This window comes from Symsagittifera roscoffensis, chromosome 5, assembly GCF_963678635.1.
Source record: "Symsagittifera roscoffensis chromosome 5, txSymRosc1.1, whole genome shotgun sequence".
NCBI classification, from domain to species: Eukaryota; Metazoa; Xenacoelomorpha; order Acoela; family Convolutidae; genus Symsagittifera; species Symsagittifera roscoffensis.
In genome coordinates this window covers 14,815,260-14,839,333 of record NC_087066.1, presented here as the reverse complement: position 1 = coordinate 14,839,333, position 24,074 = coordinate 14,815,260, and the positions used below count along the sequence as shown (strand labels likewise).

At 37.8% G+C, this 24,074-nt stretch overlaps 2 protein-coding genes across 4 annotated transcripts; one reads left to right on the top strand and one right to left on the bottom strand.

Moving 5' to 3' along the window:
- The first annotated feature begins 414 nt into the window (after window positions 1–414).
- LOC134845813 (ferroptosis suppressor protein 1-like) lies at window positions 415–23,491 on the top strand. Of its 3 annotated transcripts, none has more exons than XM_063862894.1 (7): window positions 415–563; window positions 806–1,121; window positions 6,159–6,338; window positions 6,584–6,717; window positions 21,779–22,036; window positions 22,710–22,884; window positions 23,145–23,491. In XM_063862894.1, the coding sequence occupies exons 2-7, from the start codon at window positions 1,013–1,015 to the stop codon at window positions 23,441–23,443; spliced, it is 1,155 nt and encodes a 384-aa protein (XP_063718964.1). In that variant the 5' UTR covers window positions 415–563; window positions 806–1,012; the 3' UTR covers window positions 23,444–23,491. The 3 variants fall into 3 exon arrangements, with proteins under 3 accessions (XP_063718964.1, XP_063718962.1, XP_063718965.1); XM_063862892.1 differs by having other exon boundaries at window positions 415–602; XM_063862895.1 differs by lacking the exon at window positions 415–563 and adding an exon at window positions 587–602 and having other exon boundaries at window positions 811–1,121.
- Window positions 7,176–7,950, bottom strand: LOC134846182 (histone H1-delta-like). The gene has a single exon (XM_063863431.1). It carries the CDS (start codon window positions 7,855–7,857, stop codon window positions 7,354–7,356), a length of 504 nt encoding a protein of 167 aa, XP_063719501.1. The 5' UTR covers window positions 7,858–7,950; the 3' UTR covers window positions 7,176–7,353.
- Window positions 23,492–24,074: the final 583 nt, after the last annotated feature.

Genomic DNA, 24,074 nt, shown 5'->3' with positions numbered 1-24,074 from the left:
GATTAGTCAGAACATTCAGTGCTTTGCCCAAATGTACAATCAGTCTCTTGTTCTTTTCGTTGCTTGTGTTTGTCAAATTTTTGAGCCCTATAACTTTTCTAAGGACGCCTTCGGCGACGATACTAAATATGAAATGATAAACGCAATGTTTGGTTCAAATCTTCCAAATGGCGCTGAATTAGTAGCTTCCTCCGAAACTTGCTTTCGGCAAAAGTTTTGTGGGGAAGGGTTATTCTGGTGTTAAAGCATAGCTCGACAAAGCGAATTGACTGGCATAATAAATGTCAACTGAATTTTTTGAATTGCAGATATCTTACCTGAGAACATATCGATGTCAAATCGATAGTATCATGCAGAGCTTCGTGCAGTTTGAATTTATTGCTTGCCTAGCATGGTATGGCGCGAAATGAGTATTTTAGTATCTACATCATAGTTCATCAGAAACTGATCAATCAAAGTATCTGAACTTCGTTACTTTCTATAAACACAGTAGTTCTACTTCATGAGGCTTGGAACATCTATTTGATATTTTAGTGCAAAAGTATTAGCATATCATCATTTTGGTATGATAATTCTTTGCTGAACAGTCACTATTGCCTGCGGTTTAAACATGATTGTTGAGTCCCTAAAATATAGATGGGTCCTTGAAGAAAAAAGTTATGATCCCGAACTTTTAAAAGCATGCTCAATTGTCTAATTGCGGCTCTGGTCTCTTAAGAAAAATTGTGAGGATCAGCTCATCTTCCGTACTTGCTTTTTACCGGAACCCAACAATCATTTTTAACCTTTATTGTTAAATAAAAAGAATAGTGTTACGAAATAAAAAAGGTTACTGTTACAGTATTTTCAAATTGAAATGGCCTTGACTTCGATTCCGAAGGCCGAGTTAGTTATAATCGGAGCATCCGTTGCTGGTGGTTTCCTTATTAGGTAACTTATCCGATTTGGTACCTGGACAAAGTTCAACACGACTGTCATTGACCGGAATGAGTTCGTTGAGTGGTTGGTTACCATGGATGATTATTTATTCGATGAGACGAAAGTGGATAAACATCTCTTCCGAACAAATGACTATTTCGAACAGAATCAGTTGTCCAAATACAACATCAAATTCGTTCAAGGTACAAATAAAAGCCACAAGTTCAATTTATTCTAACAAAAGAAGATAAAGTTTAGCCCAAAGTATACAAGAATCAACTTTTTTTAAATAAGCATGTGCAAATATACAAGTGCCACTTGTGCGCTTTGCTTGTGACTATTACTCTTTGGTTGCTTGCAAAATAGCTTTCGCACAGAAAGCACGAGGTATGCAGTCTAACACGACGGAAAACATTGTGGTGCTCCGTGGCTTAACTCAATCATCCTGTACTACAATCGTTCACATTGAGTAGTTGAAATTAAGATCAGGGGCGGATTAGGGGGGGGGGGGGATTTCTTGAGATTGACAAATTGAATTTGGTCGTCAGATGCTAAATGGCGTTTGGGCCCAGCTATTTAAAGGAACGCTGGCATTCAGGGGCGGATTTAGGGGGGGGAGGGGCGTTGGGGCGGACGCCCTTATCCTCAGGGATTCGACCCCCTGCCGACCCAAAGGGTCCCCCTTTGGTAATTTTAAGGCAATCCATTTTTGGGCGACCGACCCTAAAATTTTTCTAAAGTCGCCTTTGGCGCCAATATAGACTAATTTTGAGGGGGAGCGCAAAATTTTCCAAAAAGTGCCCAAAAACGGCTTTTTTGACCTATTTTTTCAAAAATTTGACTGTGGCGCAGAAAATTTTGCTCAAAATTTTAAAAAGACTCTTGTTTTTGTCTTTTTAGTGCTTTAGGAGAGCTCGGAAAAAAATGCACCCCCACCCTCGAGAAAATCCTAGATCCGCCCTGTTTAAGATGATGCACGGTCAAAAATGTTTCCGCGTGTAGCAAAAAAGTACTACTAGTCTGAAGGTCATCATTTTTCTCAATTGCTTCAGAAAAATTCAGGAAAGCTGAATACATTGGACTTAACTGAAAATGAAAAAAATTAAGTTGGTTAAACATGTATATTGTTTTTAGTATCCTAAGGAAAGGAAAAGAAACTGTAGAAAACTTAGCTGCATTTTGCTTTTTCAGTGAGGGTACATAGTAAGAAGCACATAGTCTATGGCTACCCTCGTGTTCATATGTACAGAAATGTAAGGTTTACGTTTGCAAGATATCTATTCTAAGAGGGGCTCGGTCACTTAAATAAATGTTTTTTTACACATGCGAAGTGTAGCATACTGCTACAAAAAAAATTCTAACTTAAGTCGCAAATAAAAATGCTCTTTTGGTGGCACTCTCTTGTATATTTCAGTTTAATGAAAATAAAGCGTATTTTAGCTAAAAACATTTTATTGGAATATGCTGCCGCTTTATCTTTGGCTAATGATAGGCCTGTTTGAAAAAAAAAACGCTTGAATGTGTATGAGATTTGTTGTTTTTCTTTTTTTTGCGACGATTTGGTAATTTTTTGCACTTTTCGCAGACATTTCAATTTTTCTCAAAAACTACTGTTTTGGTTTTAAAAAAGTAATGATAAAATCAATGGAAAAACCGGCTGCTCTTCTATGTGCCTGCATATTTCGACAGTCTGTTTTCATTTTACGTCGCGTTCTACGGCCTTCGAATGTTTCAGTAGGGGGATTTTTGGCCTATTTGTTTTAATTTTCTCATTTTTGCAAATATTATGTGCAAAAATCTGAGATGAACGTTTCAATCAAAAAGACAATTTATGGAGATTTCTTTTTCTCAAGTGGCTATTCCCTTAATTCGGTTTTAAAAAGTTATGACCTCGCACACCCCCATTTTGCGACATTTTGGTTAAGTTTTAAAACTTTCTGTCTTTTCTCAAAAACTACCCTGCCAATTGGAAATCAAGGGTCTAATCGAAAGAAAAGAAATCAGTTAAGCGAATTTTACCTGCGTATTGAAATATAAGACCTGAAAAATGAGCAATTTTTTAATTTTTGCCGGTTTTGTAGAAAGTTATTGTTTTTTCAATAACCAACTTCTTGATTCTGAGGTTGATAGCTTATTAAAACTCACGTAGCTTGAATTTTTTTGAATTTTTACTGTTTTTTTAAGAAATTTGGTCACTATTCTTGAAACAGACTAGCTACATCTGATAGTGAGGGTTCAATCCAAACATTAGGGTGCGGAAATTATATATTTGAAAGTCTGGGTATGGAAAGCAGACGCCATTCTTATGCGTTAGTAGGGAAAAGTTAAGGGATTTAGGAAACGTCAAAGTTTTGAAATTTTGATCGATTTTTCACTTTGTTTTTTGAAAACTACTCAGCCAAATCAGAGATAAAGACTTCAATTGAAATAGCATGTAATAGTTTTCTCCTTGAAATAAGCGGTTAATCCCCTACCCAAGCAGGAAACACTAGGGTTTAGCCTAAAGTTCACTTTGAAATTGCGCATTTCCAATATAAGATTAAAAAGTAGAGTATATGATTGAAAAATATTACAACAGGTAGATCCAGTATTAGCTGAGCCACTAGCTTACTTCCAAGCTACCGTGGCGCAAATGCGAGGATAAAAAACTCCTAATCAAGAGGGTGGTATAAATCCAGATTATTTACTTAGTTCTTATAGTAAGTTGCAAGCGGACGGGCAGCCGATGTGAGAAAGTGATTCTCCTAATCTCCACAAAAAAGTTTTTCCAGGTGCATTTTTTTAGCTCTTCTCGATTCAATTTTTTTGCCTGTTTAGAGCTCTTTTTTGCATTTCCCCGCTTGTCTTTGCGAAGCGCAGCTTCGCCTCTGTGTTTATTGTATACTTAGATTCTAGTCAAGTATAATCCATTTTCCAGAGTATAAGTGGTTTGTATTGAAAATTGCTGAGCCAATTCAAGCTCAGATGTGTCTTGTTTTGACTGTCGGTTTATGTCGTCTCAGATTTTGCCGGCTTATTTCCTTTTAAAATTGTCAAATATGCTGGTCCACTCTCTCTTTTGCTTTGTAGTTTTTAGCAGCGTATTTTTTCTGCAGCTTTGGGATGTGTGTACTCATTGTTGCGGCAAAGGAAAGAAAAAAGTATCAGAAAATTTCGCTATTTTCACAATTTTTCCGGCTCTGCTGTTGGAAACTTTTTTTTCGAAAGTTTCTTTATTTTTTTGTTTTGACTTTGGAATTTTTAAATCAAATTTACAGTAATCTATTACTTCGTTTCGGCCTAAGTGTGCACCTAGAGTTTTTCTAAAGTAAAAAAAAAGAAAGTTCGAGAAACTTTTGCGTCAAAATGTTTTAATTGGTAAAACATACAGTAAAACCTGGTAGTCGACTTCGTTCGTTTTTTCGTAAAAAATTTATGCCTAATTCATAATTGATCACTTAATTTTATCTGTTGTAAAACTGTAACTTAGTATGAGCTCACTCCAATCGTAACAAATTTGTTACTTAATGTAAAACTTTAACTTTGCATTTTTTTAGGAAACCGGATTATTTTATTAAAGATTACTTACTTCATTGTGTTAAATTTGCCGTAGGAGAGTTTCTGATTAATACCTTCTTCTCAAAACAAAAACTGTAAAAACGGTAGTTTTATCTGTAAAAAAGTTGCATAAAACTTTTTGCAATCTCTACTTTTATTTCATTTTTTCATATTTCACTTTCGGGCTTTTACAATCACGGAACAAAAAAAACTATATCTTGTTGTTTTTAGCGCCAGCAAATACACAAGTTTTCCCATGCTTTGTCGTTTTCTCCGCAACTTTAAAAACGGATTTGAAACTTCGACGCCTGACCTGACCACAAAACTCTTCAAAAGTATAAAACCAAATCAAATGAGGAAATCTTTCTTTAAACAGTCACAACTGGTTTGATAACTTATTGCTGAAAAAAAAAATTTGAAAAAAAACGCAAGTTTTTTCAGTTATACCCCCTAATTGATGAAAATGAAACTCCTCAAAAGCCACAGGTTTGATTTGCATTGCGTTAAAACAACTAGAAAAATTGCAAAAAACACTAGTAAAAAGACAATAACAGCCGCATTTGGTCTAAAATTTACGAAGTTAATATGAAAAAAAACGGCTAAAAAATAAAGAAAAGCCGTTTCAGGCTAAGTTAGAAAAAATTGTTTTTTTTTAAGTTCTGTATTCAAATCCTGACTCTTTCTGTAATATTGTTATTCAATTTTTCATGTAATTTTTCATCATATAGGATGAGTATAACTGAGAAGAGAAGACCCGAAAGCGCTCACTTGGTGTTTTTACTTAAGCTGTAAAAGGCTTGGAGGTTTCAAATGTCCGCGCAAGTTCGATGCTTGGTGAATGATAAATATTATTCGGTTATTAAACTGAATAATTTTTACCATTCAACAAGCATCGAACTTGCACGGACGCCAAAAACCAGAGCTTTATAACAGCCTGTATAAAAGCACCGTGAGAGCGTTGTTGGTTCTTTTCAGTTATGCTCCTCCTGAATGATAATTGAAAAATTAAATTTATATAACGAAACTAGATCAATATTACAGAGCAGGTAGGATTTAAACTCAACTGCAGCATTAATTTTCTGCCTTGTCAATGAAATTCTGCTCTATAAAAAAAATCTGCTTTTAAAGCCCAACTCTGCCTAATTCTGCTGCTAATTATCCAATGGCCCAAAATCAATACTTCGACTTCTTGAACTAAAATTTTTCTGATTTAAACCGATTGGCTAATTAGGCAATCAATTTAAAACAATATGGTCCGACAATTCGACTATTTCAAAATTATAAGCCGAAATGACCGTCGTTTCACTGTCATATTTTTGTCTGAACTTTGTTTGACAAATGACTTTTGATTGTTTTCCGTAATTTCTGCTTGTAATTTTATCTGCTGAAAACGTTGATTGAAATGCTTGACAAGGTTGCTTGAATGTGATCGGCTAAACTGAGCTAAAGAGTTAAAAAAAAAATTGGGGTCGTTTATTGGCATAGTGCGAGGCAGTACAAATGCCGAAATACAACAGTGCCGGAAAAAATGTTGCTAAACAGTGCTGCGACGAATCATCACTTTTTGGCATGGCACTGTTGGAACCTTCCGCTCAGTGCACAAGACCCAATTATTACAAGACCCATCTTTGTTACGCATTTTCGTTGAGATATGTTTTCAAAAGAATTTTTTGCTGGAATTCACTGGATTTCGTTTGTTGCAGGCACGGTTAAAAATGTCACGAGTGAGGGATACGACTTAGGAGGCACAGTGGAATTCGAATCATCCGAGAGTGAAGCAGGAATTGAGAAATGTCAGTTCGACTATTTGGTAATTGCGACTGGTGCTCAATATGGAACTCCGATCAAGGACGGGAACAGAACTAAAGCTAATCGGTCACAAGGTTTGCCATTTTCTTCTTTCCTAAAATATCTTCGGAGTTTCTATTTTTTAAAACTTCACTGCTTATTTGAGTTCATGTTTTACTGTCATCAAAAATACGTGGCAATAGTGCACACGCTGAGTTTTTTAGCATTCGACGTTTTTCGTCATTACGAGGCCAAATTGTGTATTTTATTAAATGCAAGCGGATTCCGCAGCATGGACCCTCTCTTTGTAGATGTACTTTATCGAAAAGTGGTGTTCTAGAACTGAAGTGCTGGAGTTCTCGGATAGCAGATGCTTCTGAAGTGGTAGTGGTTGGAGGGGGTGCGGTGGGGGTTGAGTTCTCAGCAGGAATAGCTTACAAAAACAGGCAGAACAAAAACAAAGAACGAACACAGGTGGGCTTTTTAGTCGGATAGCTACCCCCCCCCCCCTAATGGTATCTACTAAAAAACTTTCAACCCTGTAAAAGAACTTTCAACGAATAATTATTTTCAAATATTTTGCCTAATGAAAAGCTCTCGGTTTTTTGTTATTAATTATTTTGTTGACCGTTCTTTAGGTCGACCAAGTTGAATTTCCAAGCTCTACAACTCAACTCCAGGCTGTTTTGGACTAAAAAAGTTGCGTGTTAGCCAAATGAGACGCTAATTTCCTATCATTCCAGTGGGTTTTGCTTAAAGCTCTAAGTCAGATGAAACTGCTTCCATTCGTCCTGATACGTATCATTGTTCTGCGTTTCTTAGTATTATTGGTGAAAATATCTATTTTTTTGGATTTCTAGAAGTCGGTTAATTTTGCAGTCGGAGGGGCTCAAGTTGAATGTTTTCTTGCTAATGAATGTAATTGAAGCGAGTGAAAGTCAATATTTTAAATTTAAAAAAGCATTATACAAATAGTAGTTTATAGACTAAAGTCAGTCTATGCGAAAACAAATCAACAAAGAGAAACAATCTCAAATCAGCTAATTTTGAGTTTCTAGTATTGCCATCTAGTATTGTGCAAGATTGAATCTTCACTTTTGGGAAGAAACCTTATTTCTTTGCTGGTTTCTTGGCCGCTTTCTTTGCCGGAGACTTCTTGGCTGCTTTTGGCTTAGCTGGACTCTTCTTTGCTTTCTTGGGCGAGGCCGCTTTCTTTTCTGCGGGTTTGGCTACTGCTGGTGCGGCTGCCGCCGCTGCCTTCTTGGCTGGAGACTTCTTTTTTGGGCTAGTCTTCTTGGCGGGTTTCGTTGCCGCTGACTCTTTCGCAGGAAGTTTGAAGCTCCCGCTGGCTCCGTGGCTCTTGCTTGAAGCATGGACTAGTTCCTTTTTGTTCAACATCCTTCGGAGGGCGACTTTGACATGGTTGGCGGCCTTTTCGTCCACTTTGTAGTTGGCGTTGATGTACTTCATAATCGCAGCTTTGCTTGAGCCTCCCTTCTCGTTAAGTTCTTTCACTGCCTTCTTGATCATCGAGGCGAAAGGTGGGTGCGATGATACTTTAGCAGCTGAGGCCTTCTTGGGAGTGGTGGCTTTTTTGGTTGTAGCGGCAGGCATGATTTGTGTTGAGATTGTGTTTTGGAATTTCAAAGAATAAATCCTTTTTAAGTTGAGCTTGATTTGCTTGTTGAACAAAATGATAATTGTCTAAATTTACGCTCAGTATATATACTACAGAGCTACACCGGAACGAAAACGAGCTCAACGCTATAGAAAATCAACTGATATACTGCGAAAAATGCACGATTTCCAAAATCAAAACGCAATTTCCGCTAGATTGACTGATTTTTTCCGGAAGTTGAAAACTAATCCAGATAGCCAACAATTTCAGCTTTTGATTGATACTAAATTATATTTTTATTTTCTTTCTGAAATTAGAGAAATTCGACAAAAAGGAGAACGACTGTCAAAGAATTATTAAAATAACTTCGGATTTTGATGAAAAATACGGTTTTTGTGGGGTTTTCAGATTTTCGTCACTCAAGTATTCGGAAAGCTTAGGTTATTGCGGACATATTGAGCTAAAATTCATAAATTTAGCTTGCGAATAGTATGAGAAAAAAGCTATTGTTGAACGGCAATTTATATTTTCTACAAGATGGCTAACGAAAAAGAAAGAACTCGAAGGAATATGGCTTTCTTTCCATGTATACATGTATAAAATGTATGAAATCATATAGAATCCGTTTTTTAAGAAGACGTGACCTGAATTTACTTCTGTTTGACACATTTTTTGTTCAAAATAGGTTCTTTTTTTGTCGGCTCGGTCTCAATTTTTTGACCGATATCACGGTTTAGCGGCCAATATTTCGCCGTAACTGAAATCTACGGGGAAGTTACACGGGGATACGAGTAGAGTTTTAGTCAACCCGGGTCAAAGTGAGCGACAATCACTTTGCGCCCCGAGTTTTTTGAATTGTCCAAAGTCGGGACAGTAGCCGCGGTCCCTCAAAGTTTGGAAGACATCGACAAACTCCAGGCTGTCGAGACATAACTTGAGGATGATCGCGCTACAAAAATTCAGTTGGTCAAAACTTGAAGTTTCTGATTGTTGCTGTTTTTTTTTGCTGCAGCAAGTGATTTAAAGAGGCGAGTTGCAAAATTTGGGCAGAAATTCGAATACAATTTGGCTCCTTCGAAAACATGTCTTGAAAAAATCCCTTTTTTACTCAGATAAGAACAAGAATATGTCCTCAGCAAAAGTCATACAGGACGACACCTTACCATATGACCCACTATGAAGAATGTTATTTGTTTATTTGACCTTGACCTCTAAACAATACGTTACTGAGAAGTTGTCTTTTTATCAAATAGATCAGATAGTATCAGTTTATTTACTTTTAAAGTTTACCGACCTAACATGGTAGCAGGAGGTAGTTAGTATCCAAAAATTGACTGAAACGAGTATGCCTTCAAAGAATGACGAACCCAAAAAGGATAACCCTAGACAACTGATTACATTTGACGGATTGGAAGATAATGACGAACAAATTGATTATGAGACGGGTGGGCCTTATGAGATATCAGCAGGGGGATCGACAACTAATACAACAAAAAATCAAAGCCTGTGGCCTCAAGTGAGTCTATCTACAAGTAGCTCAATCAGCCATCAAATAGTGGGAGACACTGAACAGAGCGTAGTGAACAAAATGGGGAGCCAGAATCAAAGAACACAAATTGAAATATTGAAAACACAGATAGAAAAAATGACGACACAGCTGCAAAATTTAGCCCAACTGAATGAAACATTGGAAGAATTGCAAACGCAATATGCCTCACCAATCAGTGTAGAAAGAGTAAACAATGGGAAGGACATGGAAGTCCCGCTGATGTAAAACAGTTCTTTAGATCAATACATTGGTGGAAAAAGAACACAGAATGGCGGAGAGGCAGCGTGCATATAGATACAAAAATTCAAGCAGCACACATCACAATGAACGGTATTCAAAACCCAGAAATAAACGAAATGACAGTAGCGATGCCAAAAGATTTGGCATAGAGTAGTGAAGGGGTAGATAACCTCATTCGTGTATTGGATTAACACATGCTGCCAAATCCGTTCATAAAGATGTCACAATGCTATCAAAAGTGGAGAACACGTAAAAAATGAGAAGACATTTCTTGGGACCAATACATCAAAAATATGAAGAAATACAAAACGAGATGGAGGAGCTAGGAATGGTAATTCTGTTTTCATATACTGTGTCGCTTTATTGACATGTTCCAATCTTGATGAAAGCACGCAGATGAACATGGAAAGTGTCGCAAAAAACAACTCCGAAGATGACCAAATGGACCCTGCTATTTTGGAACACACGATGAAAAGATTCACAGCGTCCAGTGAACAGACAACAGGTGACGTCATGTATATTCGAGGATCGAACAGAAGTAGAGAAGGTGGAAATTCACGAGAGAGAGAGAGTCAACAGAAACACCCTTAAAAGTTACAATTGTGGGACGGAAGGAGGTTTGCCGAAGACTGCAGAATAATGAGACAGTAGAGAGGAAGTTGGAGAGGTAGACAATGGCCGTACAGCAGCAACCATAACAACAGATACATGAATGACCAACAATGCCACGCATATGGAGGTAGATACCAACAGACTAATTATAACTCGGAAGAAAATATTTAGAGCACATTTTCTCTGAAGAAAATGAACAAGAGAAGAATCACCAAAACACTTTGACAGAGAACAACACTCCCGAAAAACAAGAGGCAGAACAGGTTCGAAATATATCACCATGTTGGTACGTAAATAAAATTTTTAGGAGAAAAAGAATACAAAAAATGAATAGAATGACAGTTATAAAATGTCTAAAATTTGAGATTGGCCCAAAAGCAGCGAAAACAATCATATCTAAAACATGTCTCGAAAAGATTGAAAAGTCATTGAATCCTATTTATTGGAGAGATTTACAAAAAAGGAAACAAACAATTGACAAAAGCTTCAATTTCGGAAGAGGAGCACCTATTAGAGCGACTTGCTTGTTACATTTACCGGGAGCTGAATGTGAAATGTTTTTGACACGCGAGATATAACTCACTAATGATGACATCCCATGTCTACTTGGCATTCAAGCACTCGAGAAATAAGGTTCAGTAATATTCATTGGGGAAATATCGTGAGAACAAAAAGTTATATATTTTCCATCTCAAGGAGAGAAACAGGCCACCGACATTTAGCAGTAAAAATTGGCCTCAACAATCTCACAATTAGAGCATCAGAAAATGAAAAAAGAAATGAAGAGATCTATTTTACTGAGAGATTAGTGAATCAAAGAACTGATCTAAAGAGGAGAACTGATATGCATATTAGATTTGGTAATGCATTTTATGGAAAGTTGAAAGCATTTATCAACAACTCTTTACTTACAGAGAACTTATCGGGGTCAAAAGCACGACTTTTTGGATCATTTTGCCAATTTGTTCTTCTGACCCCGATAAGTTCTCTTCAAGTAAAGAATTGTCGATAAAGTTTTCAATTTTCCATAGAATGCATTGCCAAATCTAATATGCAAATCAGTTGTCCTCTTTAGATCAATTCTTTGATTCACTAATCTCTCAGTAAAATAGAGGTTTTCAACTCTTTTTTCATTTTGATTGAAATCATTACTTCTTTGAATCGTTAATTTGTTAGTCTTACTAACTCTGTTATATCTAGCACACTCACTGCATGTAATGACGACTTTTTCGATCATTTTGTCCATTTGTTATTACATGCAGTGAGTGTGCTAGGATATAACAGAGTTAGTATGACTAACAAATTCACGATTCAAAGAAGTAATGATTTCAATCAAAATTTTGCCATAGTCGTGACGTAATAGAATGACCCCGCACAAGAAAAAAAATCCATCAAATTACATATGGTGTATGAATTCTCACGACTGAGTGTAGCCACATTTTTTCCATCAAAGGAACCAAAAGACATAATGAATACCATAAATATGAATTGGTTCACGAAGTTTGGCCACCCCCAGATCATTTCTCTATGACTTAGGAGGAGAATTCAACAATGACCTCATGCTACTAATGACTTCAAGTTTCATGATAAACACCACAGCAGGTTATGCACCTTTTTCAAACTGGGTAGTAGAGAAAAAAGTAATACTCAACAACATCATGAAAAATGTAAAAATGATTTAAAATGTGACAGAAAACAACGACATGTTATTAGCATATGCTTTTATGGCAAAGAATATGCTCTTTGATATTAATGGTGTATCACTTTTCCAGAGAGTATATGGAATAAATACCGCGATTAACACGCTATTCAAAAAAAAAATTCCAGAAAGTGCTCGGATAGTGCAAGAAATCAAGACATTCAGGATCTAAGAATACACCTCAACACAATTCAAGCATTTGGGAAAACTTTTGTGAAAGCTGGAAACGAAGAAAATTTCAAAAAAAACAAAAACTAAATTTTAACAAACATAAACCTGGTGATGTAGTAAGATGCAATAGAAAAATTTAAGAAAAAAACATATGGTTAGGCCCTGCAAAAGTAGTAATGTGCAAGGGTGCAAATGTTATGAATAAACATGGAAAAAGGATTATACATGCACATTACACTAGAGTCACATAAGCAATTGATTGGTCACATATAGACCCAACAACCTTATCTAACACCCACCACAAAAACATCAACACTCGAACAAAGAATAGTGCATCATTTTACGATAGCCAGGGGACGATTTGATGTAACCCTGGATTTAAAGGGGGAGCGCATCAGCCTCAAAAACATTTACATACTTCAAGTTCAAATAAATCGTGTTGTGAACAAAGCGTGTTACATCACAGCGGAAAGTTCCGTCATGATAAGATTGACGCAACTTATGACGCAATAAGCTCAACCGGAACGAAAACTATCTAAACAGATCAAGATAGAACAAGAAATCAATGTCATGATGTTTTCAAATTGAATCAAGTTGAACGGTCGATAACAGAAACGGAAAGTGATTGTGAGATATTGAAAGAATTTACTGTCGTTGATTTTGAAATTTATACAAAAGGTTGTAACATCTATCATCAAAATTGTGAAAAGGACCGGACGAAAATTCATCTGATTATACAAGGCTTGCAAATTTATCTACTTATAAACTAAAAATTCCTTGATTATTTCATTACCTAAATAATATACACTTTTGCAATCAACACCAGAAACAGAGACGTCTAGAAAGGATAAAGATTCTCAGTTGTGACGGACAGGATCAAGAGAAGCAGAAAGAAAATGACGAGAAGATGGATACGAGAAGAAACAACACTAGAAAGAAGCATCAGTTTATAGTAACCACCCCAAATCCCATGCCCAATAATGAAGCACTTAATTTCATAACCACTGTGCGAGCATGGGGATATGAAATAGTCAGCAAGGCCGATGACAACAGTGGAGTAACCCTTCGACCAGTGATACAAAGCGCAAAGAAACAGGGTCGATCTCTAGAAGGAGGGACAGACAAAGAGCGACAGGCAGGTCAGAACAAAGATTACAAAGATAAGCTCAAACAGCAGAGTACTAGAAGAGGTTCCGAAAGAGCAGCCAAAAAAATCTCACACGACAATCCCAGACCAAGAATCGGATAGCAGAGATCAATCTGGTTTAACAGAACTGGAAATCGAATGGGTACCGATAGTGGCGAGGAAGAAAACTCCTAGAATGTCAACTGGTCAGAGACCAAACCAAGATGCCCACCATCAACAATAGCAAACAATAGAAGCGAGATCTAAGGATCATGTTGTGAGCCCTTGCATCGGAGAGTTGGCGTACAGACCAAATCGAAAAACGAGGAACGGCGATAATGCGGTACAATACGGCAGAAACGACACCAACGAAGATATAATAAGTGAACAAGACAAACCACCACCAACCAGAGGCTCAAAAGGAAAAATACGAGACTTACCAGATGCAGAGAACCAATTGCCTCCGGAATACCGAAATTTGTTGCAGCCTCTGAAGTAGCCCCAGAGGAAGAATTGGAAAAATGTTGGGAAAGTTTTGAAACAGCAAGACAAGAGGAATTGCAATGATGGAAGTCATACCCTGAAACGAACGTTTATGCATGTCTCAGGTCTTCCCCCACCATATTTTGATACAGTGTAATTAAGGAGGTCCCTGCAATCAAAGCGATTAACAACGGACACAAGGTCCTTGAATGTAGATGGGTGGACATGTGGAAAATGGCACAAGATAATGCCAGGGAGCCTAAGAGCAGACCATCAATCAGAGGAGACACGGAGAAGAAAGAAAAAATTTCTTTTGACTACTACGCGCCAACATTTTCAAAATCCGCATTTTATTTCGCCACCTTGATTAAGACACACAAAAAAACAGACCACATGCTCCGTCGAGGTTAGCAAAGCATTCGCCGACCAGTCTCTATTTCCCCGTTAAGGGAAGCAGGGACATCTATCGCGACACTATGGAAGCTGATTGTGGCCGCTTATGGACTAGCAGATGCAGCGGTTGATTGGTACATTACAATTTTTAGAAAGCTTGACCAAGTAGGAATCAAGGTGTTTATTCTACGCAACTGACCAACAAGGCAACAACATCGGACTACTAGCGCTGCATGTAGATGCCATGATGTTCGCAGGCACGAATGATTTCCATGCCAATTTAAAGGGAGTGCTACAAGGACTCAACACAGGGCCCGTCAACAAGGCGAAATTTGAATTCCTAGGAATGAAGCTGAATACCAAAACAGACCAAGAAAGCAGACACTATGGCAGGATAACTCTCACAACCACGGAGGGGAAGAGTGGAGAAATAATTAAAATTCAAGGAAATTCCGGCAACGATGAGACCAGCATAACACCAGAGCAAGTGATCCTAGTACGCAGCCTGATAGGACATCAGTGGTCAACAACACTTCCGAGACCAGATTTAGCAAAAAGGCTAAAAGATTGTTTATCATCATTAAAAACTCGACCACACATTGGATTTGTGCGAAAACTGAACCTGATTTCGAAGAGTTACAAATCTAGAATGCAATAGCAGAGCATGATGAGACGGATGACGTGACCCTTAGAGATGGATTTATACACTGACAGTAGCTACACTGGAAGAGCGACAATGGGACAAGTAGAAATCATTCGTCAGAAGAACATCGTTATTGGTCTCCCATTGGTCAAGCAAGACCATAATCAGAGCGAAGAAAGATATATATGAAGCAGAACTTCATGCCACGAGACATGCAACGGACGAGATCATATTCTGGAAAGCGCTAATTCATAGCATCGGGCTTTCAGAAAGATTTACGAAATACACAATATTCGCAGATAGTCTGAGTGTTAGAACTGCAGTGTACTCACCCAAGTACAAAGCATCCCAAAGCAAGTCCAGTAGAAGAGGTGTAGCCCATATCAGATCACTAAGCTACTATGAAGGAATTGACATTTTGTTTGTCCACTCAGAAAATCAGCTGGCTGACTGCTGGACCAAAGCCATGAAGGGAGATGATTGTTAGAGTTCATGATGTATGGATCGTTACAATACACACCGAATCATGACTGTGGGGAAGAACAAAGAAAACGAAAGCAAACAAGTTAACTGGACAGAAAGTTCTATGACCAGCTCGAGCGAGGAACCATCTACAAATGTAGATAAAGGAAGGACAATGACATCAACAAGGACGATACAGCGAAAGAGAAATGCGAAGAGAGTGAGACAGAGATGGATACACAGGAAGAGAAGGATACAATGATTAAAACTGAGGGTACAATGGAGTAGAGTTGGCATTAAAAGAAGCTTAAACTGAATCAAGTAGAAAAAGAATATCCCTAAGTTAATTGGATGTTTGATGAGACCTTACATTTTGGTTCAATGTGACAGTACTATCTAAACTAGTTTTATTTTTTTTTACCGTTTGCAACTTCACTCCCCTAGGAGGCGGGGGATGTGAGGAATGTTATTTGTTTATTTGACATTGACCTCTAAAAGAGAAAGGATGAGTTGCAAAAGTCTAGAAAAGAAATACGAGAATCATGACAAAAATTAAAACGTACTGAGAAGTTTTCTTTTTATCAAATAGATCAGATAGTTTTAGTTTTTTGTTACTCTAAACGTTTACCGACCTAACACCAACCGCATGGCGAAATAGGGCAATTGAAGTCACTCGATTCACGACAGAATGCTCGATTCACGAGAGAATCGAGCAGTCATTGGCTAAAGGTTTATCATCCAAGCAAGCGCAGGGCGCAACCGGAGAAGGATTGGACAAAGCGACACATAAAGCGCCAGTCCTGAGCGTGCCTCAAAAAGGTTACGAAATTTTGTGGAAAAATCAAGTCAGACTGAAATCAGAACCGTACTTTGAATTGCAAAAAGAGAAACTTGAGAAACAATAAACAGATCATTTAAGCACATTAAATTCGGGAAAAGTGTTTCATAAGCCTGATATATCAAAAAATTTCGGTTCGAGGAACTCTTCGACGGATGAGGTTACCCAGCAGTCAAAATTGATCAAAAGCGGGAAGAAGGAAGTAGGCAAAAGATCTGCGAAAAGAGGCAGCCTCAGTTTTTAATAATCCAACGGCGGAAGCACTGGCTAAGGTAACCGACAGTAGTACCCGAAAAAGCATATTCAAATAAATCCGATTCAAGTAAACAGCGCATCCGACTGACTTAAGTCCTATGGCCATTCCGCCACATGTAGAAAAAAGGACGTCTTGTCCAGACCAAGATCAAAAATGGGAAATATCGGAAAAACAAACTATAAACCCGAAAACGAGGAAAATAGTTACGTAATCCAGTTCCTCGCCGAATAAGGCAGGAAATTGTAGTAGTGCATCATCGGCTGTGGAGGTGAGAGAACTAGATCAAATGACTATGCGAAATTTGTTTAAAATTGAAACCCAGGATATCTGCCGAGAACTAAAGCCGTCAACCAAGCAGAAGAGATAGCATATACTCCTGAGCAAGTAGAATAAGAGTATTCGAGGACCCCACCAATGAAAGCAGTAGAACAGGCACCGGATACGGGCATTCTGATGAGTAAAACCTCGAAGCGAGTCCAACGGGGCATAAAACGAAGCCACTAAGGTAGCGAAGACCCCCTAGATTTTAGAGGGAACTATTTTTCACCAGCTCTATATCGGGGGAGAAAAAAAAACAACTGAACATTTATCATTAATGGAAGTTCTGACAAGAATAAAAACGAATTACCGATAACAGCGCCAGTGACAAAGCCGAAAACACGGAATCGCACGCGGGGAGGAGTGAACATACTAGGTCGGAATGCTAGTCTGAAGAATTTTAGTCCAAAGAAGTATACCGAGTCCGAAAAAGCGAAGTGCGGCAGCTATTACTTTGACAAAAAATGGGCCAATTTTTCTGGGGGGACTAGACAAGGACGTATCGGCGCACTTTGCGAATGTCTTTGATAAACTGAAGGGAATAGTGAAACATAGACGACGAGTACTGTCAGTTGCAGAGATGTTCAGGGTGTCACAGTAGATGGATTTTGGCTTTAAGTCTTATACCAAAGCTGGAGTTTTTTTCGTTTTTTTTTTCTTCTTTAACTTCTTGTTTTCCTCGCAAAATCAGGCACCACAAATAATTATGGGAATGGGCAGAGTGATATATCATATTAAAACCCTTTCAGTCGTGATTCAAGCAGCATTAACAAATTTCCAAAAGTTGTCCCACTATCGAGAAAATCAGGCCTAAAGTTTTTGGTTTTTAGTCTAAATTCGAGCGAAAAATGTGAGCGAGTAGGCTTACAATAGCTTATTTTTGCTTGATTTATCAAGTGATATCAATAACTCTTAAAAACCAACTTTTTTTCTACACTATTGATAAAAATTAGTGAACGATCAAACATAAGATTATTATTTCTCCATCGAGGCTAAGAGTATTTGTTGAAGTTTTCAACAAAAACGCGCCCACAAGACTCCGGACGACTAACCACATAACGTCGTCAAAAACCTCTTTAGCCTGTCTCTGCTCACCTTGGCAGATTGGGGCACCGAGATGTCCCTCAGTTCCAAAATCGTCACTCACCATCAAAACAACAATCATCAGGACGTCATTAATTAGATTGGCCTAGGAAAATTGCAGAAATTTCTAGAAGGCTGATTGGTTAGCTTTTTCTATCGGTTAGGCAATTATGACTAGCAGAGAACAGGAGATCCCGTATGTGTAGATGCCGTCAACACAGCCTCCAATCATCTCCTATATTCTGGGTGTGCCTCTAGGATGTGCAAGTAGAAGTAGAATATTATCGACCGAGACAACCGATCAAGTCTCAAAAATCAATCTCAATGCGAATCGGAAGTGTTAGCAAACTGAGTTAGGTCCTTGAGGTTAACTCATAGAGTAATTTCGGATAGGGTACACCGTCTGCTCGTCACGCTATCTTATTTTCGGCCGGATAGATTCGTGCAACTTCTTAGTCTAATACCGATCCTAATCTTACTCTTATATCTACTAGTCTCAGGGTGTTTAACTAGTCTCTGCTAGGCTCAATAGATCTAGAGTATACTTGCTTATTGCGACTGCTGAAGTTCTCTTGGAGAGGTAACTAATTTCTAAGTTAAATTCAAATCTCTCTGGTGCTGAAATTACAAGTAATTTCAGCACTTACAAATAAGTGGGTTGTTAGTTTGATGGAATATGATTGGTTAATATTAAATATTTTACAGTGGTAAAATATCTAATTTATCCAATAAGAAAATGTAGTTTAGATCAGGTTCCAAAAAGCATTCAAATGACCATCCAACACAGAGAACCTACCTTGTGGAAATAATTGCTAGCAGATTTGACATCCTAACAGGTACAGTCAAACTTTGGAACATAGATATGATATAACAATAGATGAAAAAATCAGCCAATCAAGTTCACGAGAAAGAAAAAGCTGAAAAAGCATCTAACTCCGCTTAAGATCTGACACTTAGATTCAACAAACTTCATCGCCCCCAAGACGTCACATTCGCAGTCCTGCAAAATCATCACCGAGAGCATGTAAAGTTGATCTCTTGAAGAACACCCGTATACTGGGGCGGATTTAGGGGAGGGGGGCGGGGGAGGTATGCCGACGCTCTTCTTCAGGAATTCGACCCCCTGCCGACCCAAAGGGGCCCCCTTTGTACTATTTTGAGATATCCATTTTTGGCGACGGACCCTAAAAATTTTCTAAAGGCGCTTTTGGCGCCAAGATATACTAGTTTTGAAGGGGGAGCGCGCGCCGAAAAAAAAGCAATTTTTTGGTCAAAATTTTCCAACAAGTGCCTTTTTTGCCTGTTTTTTTAAAAAATTTTGCCTGCGGCGCAGAAAATTTGGCCAAAATAATGACAAAACAGTGCTTTGGGAGAGCTCGAGAAATCAATTTGGTTGACCTAAAATAAAAAAAAGGTCGACAAATGTTTCGAAATTTTTTTGAAAATCCGCCCCCCTTCTCGAGAAAATCCTAGATCCGCCCCTGCCCGAACATCAATAAATCTCAAGTTATGAAGGCTTTGAACAAAAAACTTGAATGCCAGCAGGGGCGGATCTAGGATTTTCCCGAGAAGGGGGGCGGATTTTCAAAAAAAAATCAAACATTTTGTCCCCCCTCAAAGTTAGCATATATTGGCGCCAAAAGTGCATTTTGAAAAATTTTAGGTCCGTCACCAAAAATGGATATCTCAAAATAGTACAAAGGTGGACCCTTCAGGTCGGCAGGGGGTCGAATCCCTGAGGATAGGGGGCGTCCGCTCCAACGCCCCCCCCCCCCTAAATCCACCCCTGAATGCCAGCTTTCCTTGAAATAGCTGGGCCCAAACGCCATTTAGCATCTGACGACCAAATTCAATGTGCCAATCTCAAGAAGTCAAACACTCATAATATGGAAAAACTTCTAAAATTGTACCGCTAATAAAGCAAGGTGAGTTTGCCTGAAAGCCTGCAACATAACGGCCGATAGCACGCACGTCTTTCTCCCGCAGTAAAATTACTCAAGAAATGCTCTCTCATCAGCAGTCGTCTGTGAACGCTCTGCAACATCCTCGACTCCTACCATCTCAATCAAGGTCAAACCTCCATGTAAAATTCCAGAATAACACTCAATCTCAAGAAAACAACAAAAAACAGTCGGCGCTACCATAAAAACAGTCCTGATTTTTGGATCACACCTTAAACCAGGGGCTAGTGGAAGCAGAGTGAAAGTAATAAAGAATAACCCTAGTCTACGCCCTGCTCAGCAATAATTGCTTACCAGAAATGTTCTTAATTGCATTCAAGTTATTCGCGATGTTAATTCAGAGAAAATATTGATTTTGAATCATTTGATCATTGCAATTAATCTTTTATCACAAACGCGACTGGCAACACTTTGGTTATATATATGCAGTTTAGTTTTCAGTCATAGCTTTTTACACATTGAGTTATTCCTGTTTGTCCAGTGATGGTCACTTTCTGCTGTGTCCTGTTTGATGGCAATATTGCATGACTATTCAAAAACTAAACTAATCAAAATTAACGTTTTCAACTCCGGTACAAAACTGAAGGCAGGTATACAATCAGGGCCAAAACAAGCTTGGTGTTAGATTTACGTGTTTTTTAAAGGCGAATTCTGTCATGAAGCTTTGACAGAAATGAAATTAATTTTATTATGACAGATTTGGCCTGACAAAACATGTAAATTCAATTGTACTGGAGTCGAAAACGCAAGCCTTGCTTGACTCAGTTATTTAATAGACATGCAAGGTGGCAATCATACTGGAAATACCGGAAAGTGACCTTCAAAATCTAGACAAGCTCATTGCGTATTTGGGAAAAAATGATCGGCTGAACACTAAACTGCATATAAAAATACCGAAGTGCTGCCTGTGGAGTTAATAGAAACCACAAATGTAGTTGAAGTGTCGCATTTTGTATACGATCACCTCAATATTGCTCGAGCTCTTGAAAATTTTCGAGAACATTACTTGTGGACGAAGTATTTGAAAAACACCTTGCTTGATTCGAGCATGGTTGATGTTGAACACATTATTTGTGGGTTACATGACAAAATATCCCTTACCTTAAAATACCCAACGAGAAGATCCCAGTCAATAAGATACCATTCCAAAAAATACCTCGTTCTAAAATCTCCCACGACATATAGAGAATTGCAAAAAGTTTGGACAGACAGAAATATTTAAAAAGAGCAATCTGCCTATTTTGAGCAGTTTTTGCTTGCAAGTTTGATTTTTTAAGTGACATTGAGACATACTTTCTGTCTGAAAAATTAGCTTTTGCATGTAAAAATTGTCTGATAAAGGCCATTTGCTCTTTTTAATTATTTGTCTGTCCAAATTTGTTTTGCTATTAATTATAACATATCATAATAAAATAACAAAGAATCTGAGAATTGAAAATAAAGCGGTTAATCGATCAAAGCAAAAACAAAGCGTTCCTACCGCCCCCCTCCCCTAAATCTGCCCCTAAATGAACATAAAAACATTTTCCCCCAGAGGCTAAGTAATTCATTTGGTAAGAAAGTTTGCGTCTTGTACCAAACGCATAAGAAAAGTTTAAATTGCTTGTCTGAAATACATTTAAAAAATTTTTAAACCAATTTTACTTTAAGATTACGAATTATATCGCGCGTTTGTTATCCTAAATATTCCAGATTGGCATTTTTTAGACCCTCAAGATTAGTTTGCCCTTGAGTTTATTAATTATTTCCGCTTGCTCTGAACATCAATAGATTTGTGTCACGGAAAATTGCTAAAATCCTATCACAAAAAGCTGGTACATAGTAGTTAACGATTTATCGATGACACACCATCCCACAGTTCAACATGATTACACAAGAGATACACGATCAGCAGTCAGAATGTCGAAATTTGGATGCCAGACCGACTATAAATACGGATTTTATTAATGAATTTGAATTTTCTAAAAGATTAGTCAAGACCCTAGTTCCCTAGTTATGATTCAGGCTTATTACTGAAGAAAGTTTTGACCACTTGAGAGGTTTTTAAAACTTTTTTGTTCACTTATTTCTGTTTTTGTTTCAGAAAGTTCATCTGGTAACTAGGTCAAATCATCTTCTCGAGCGGCTGCCTCCAAAAGCCAGTCAATACGCTCTGGACGCCCTCACAAAACTGAACGTCACAATTCATTTCAATAAAGACGCGGAGGAGCTTCGATCAGAACTTCCCGATGCTCTTTTTCTGCCTGCGGCTACATACATAGACACTAGTTTTCTGGACCGAAAAGTTTTTGGAGACTCTATTGCTTCAAATGGAGGAATTAAAGTGAACCGATACATGCAGGTTAAAATTTCGCAATGTTTTAATAGCCATATTTCATGTTCTGTGCACTCTCGAAGGCTCCCGGTTTGAAAATATTCCATCCAAATTTGACTACCTCAAGGAAACCTCTGATGAGTCAAGTGTGACATCATATTCAAGCCCTGTTGGCCGTGTTTTTCATTCTGAACAAAAAGTTTTCTCATTGTCGAGAAAAACTGCTCTGCAGTTTTTACCTTTTTCAGTCTAAGTTAAGACGAATTTTGATTTCAAGGCTATATATTAACGCTATTTGTCTTTTGTTACCGTTCTTGCTAGTTTTCGCCCAACTAAATTGCCCCTTCCAAAAAAACCACGAAAATTAGACAAAAACACGAAAAACAACAAAAATTGCTCGAAAAAAATTTTGAAATTATTATTTTTTATCAGTTCGCTCGGAAAATTCTGTGCTATTTGCACAGGAACGGGCTCTCCTTTTTAAAACTGAAATACAACCAAATCCACGCGCCATAATGACGGATAATTTAAAAACGGTCTTTTTGGAGACCAATTCAATGATCAAACTGCCCAATCATAATCAAACTGCCTCCACTCTTTTTTACAAAACAAAAAAAACCTCTGCGTATTTGGAGGCCACTGTTCTTCACAGAGTTCTTCTTCTTATGAGCGTCCATGATTAACATGTCTTCGCCAACAGGTAGAAAACTTCGGAAGAATATTTGCACTGGGGGACTGTTCAGTTACGCCTCTGAATGAAGAGAAGGGAGTGGTGTCAGTTGCGCAAATAGGGAACACTGTGTGGCACAATTTAGAGAACAGTTGTGAAAACAGAAGTCTAGTCAGTTTGCCAACCAGAATAGAAACTGTACAAGGTACGTGTGGTGATCAGTTACAGTTTGAAATTTGTTCATTCACAGTTGTCTTAGAGAGATCGCGTGTCATTTCTGATCCAAAGGGTGCTCAAAAGCTGTACTTTTCGTTTTTTCTCCAATACTTATACTTTTAAAATAATAGTTTTTGTTAAATTAAGCCTTACTCAACTAATTAGATCAATACGAAAGTTGAAAATGGAAACTATGCATTTCAGGGATTTTGATTTAAGAATAAATATTCTGAAAACATTTTATTTCAGGCGTCACTCTCGGTAGAAACGATGGCTTATTTGTTGTGAACTACCAATTGGTCATGACGGGAAGAGTAATCCCCAAGTTCAAGGACAAAACAGGAGAAATGTTCGGAAATCTGCAACACGAGTTGGCGCACGACAAACAGTCGGCAGTGGTTTTGCCTGTTCTCGGGTGGATCTCAGCATTTTGCGGTTTTTGTCCAATTTCGAGTCGTTATCGAGAAACGGCTCTGATTAAAAAAGGAGTATTGATGAGAAAAGACGAATCGAGTATAACTGAGAGAATTGACCCAAAAAAAGATTGAACTATTCAAAATTTTGATGAACTTTAATCAAATATGAAGATAATTTGTATGCTGAAAATTTTAAATTTAGTTATGAGCCAAAAAAAAGATGATCGGATCTAATTATTCCAATCACTAGAGATTTAGGTATTCACAAGCTGGAAAATTATCTAGATTTGTTCTCTGAATTTTTCACAGAGAGGTTGCAAAAGCTATTTATGAATCATAAGGTTTAGCAATCATCATTGGAACTAAATTCATTAAAATTCATAGCCAAACTTTAACAAAACCTCAAAGTTTTATTACGCCAACTTGAATATGCCGCATAGATTTTTCAACCAAAATATGATCAGAAAATTTTCGATAATGCAGACACAAACTTCTGAAAAATTCAATTAGGCGTAAAACAAATGTTCAGCAATAAGACTAGCCCGTTGTTCTATTCTTAAGTCTTCTTAAAGCCCCTCTTGCTTACGTTCCGCATAAAATACTGACAGGGATGAAAATAACCAAACGCCGCTGCTTCAAATTCAATGATAAGTTTTTGCCGGGTAACGTCACCGGTAGTCAATTAAATTGGTTCATAAAAGTGTACAGCTAGTAAAACTGACTGAAACAATTAAAGAAAACAGACTACAGAATTATTTTGTTG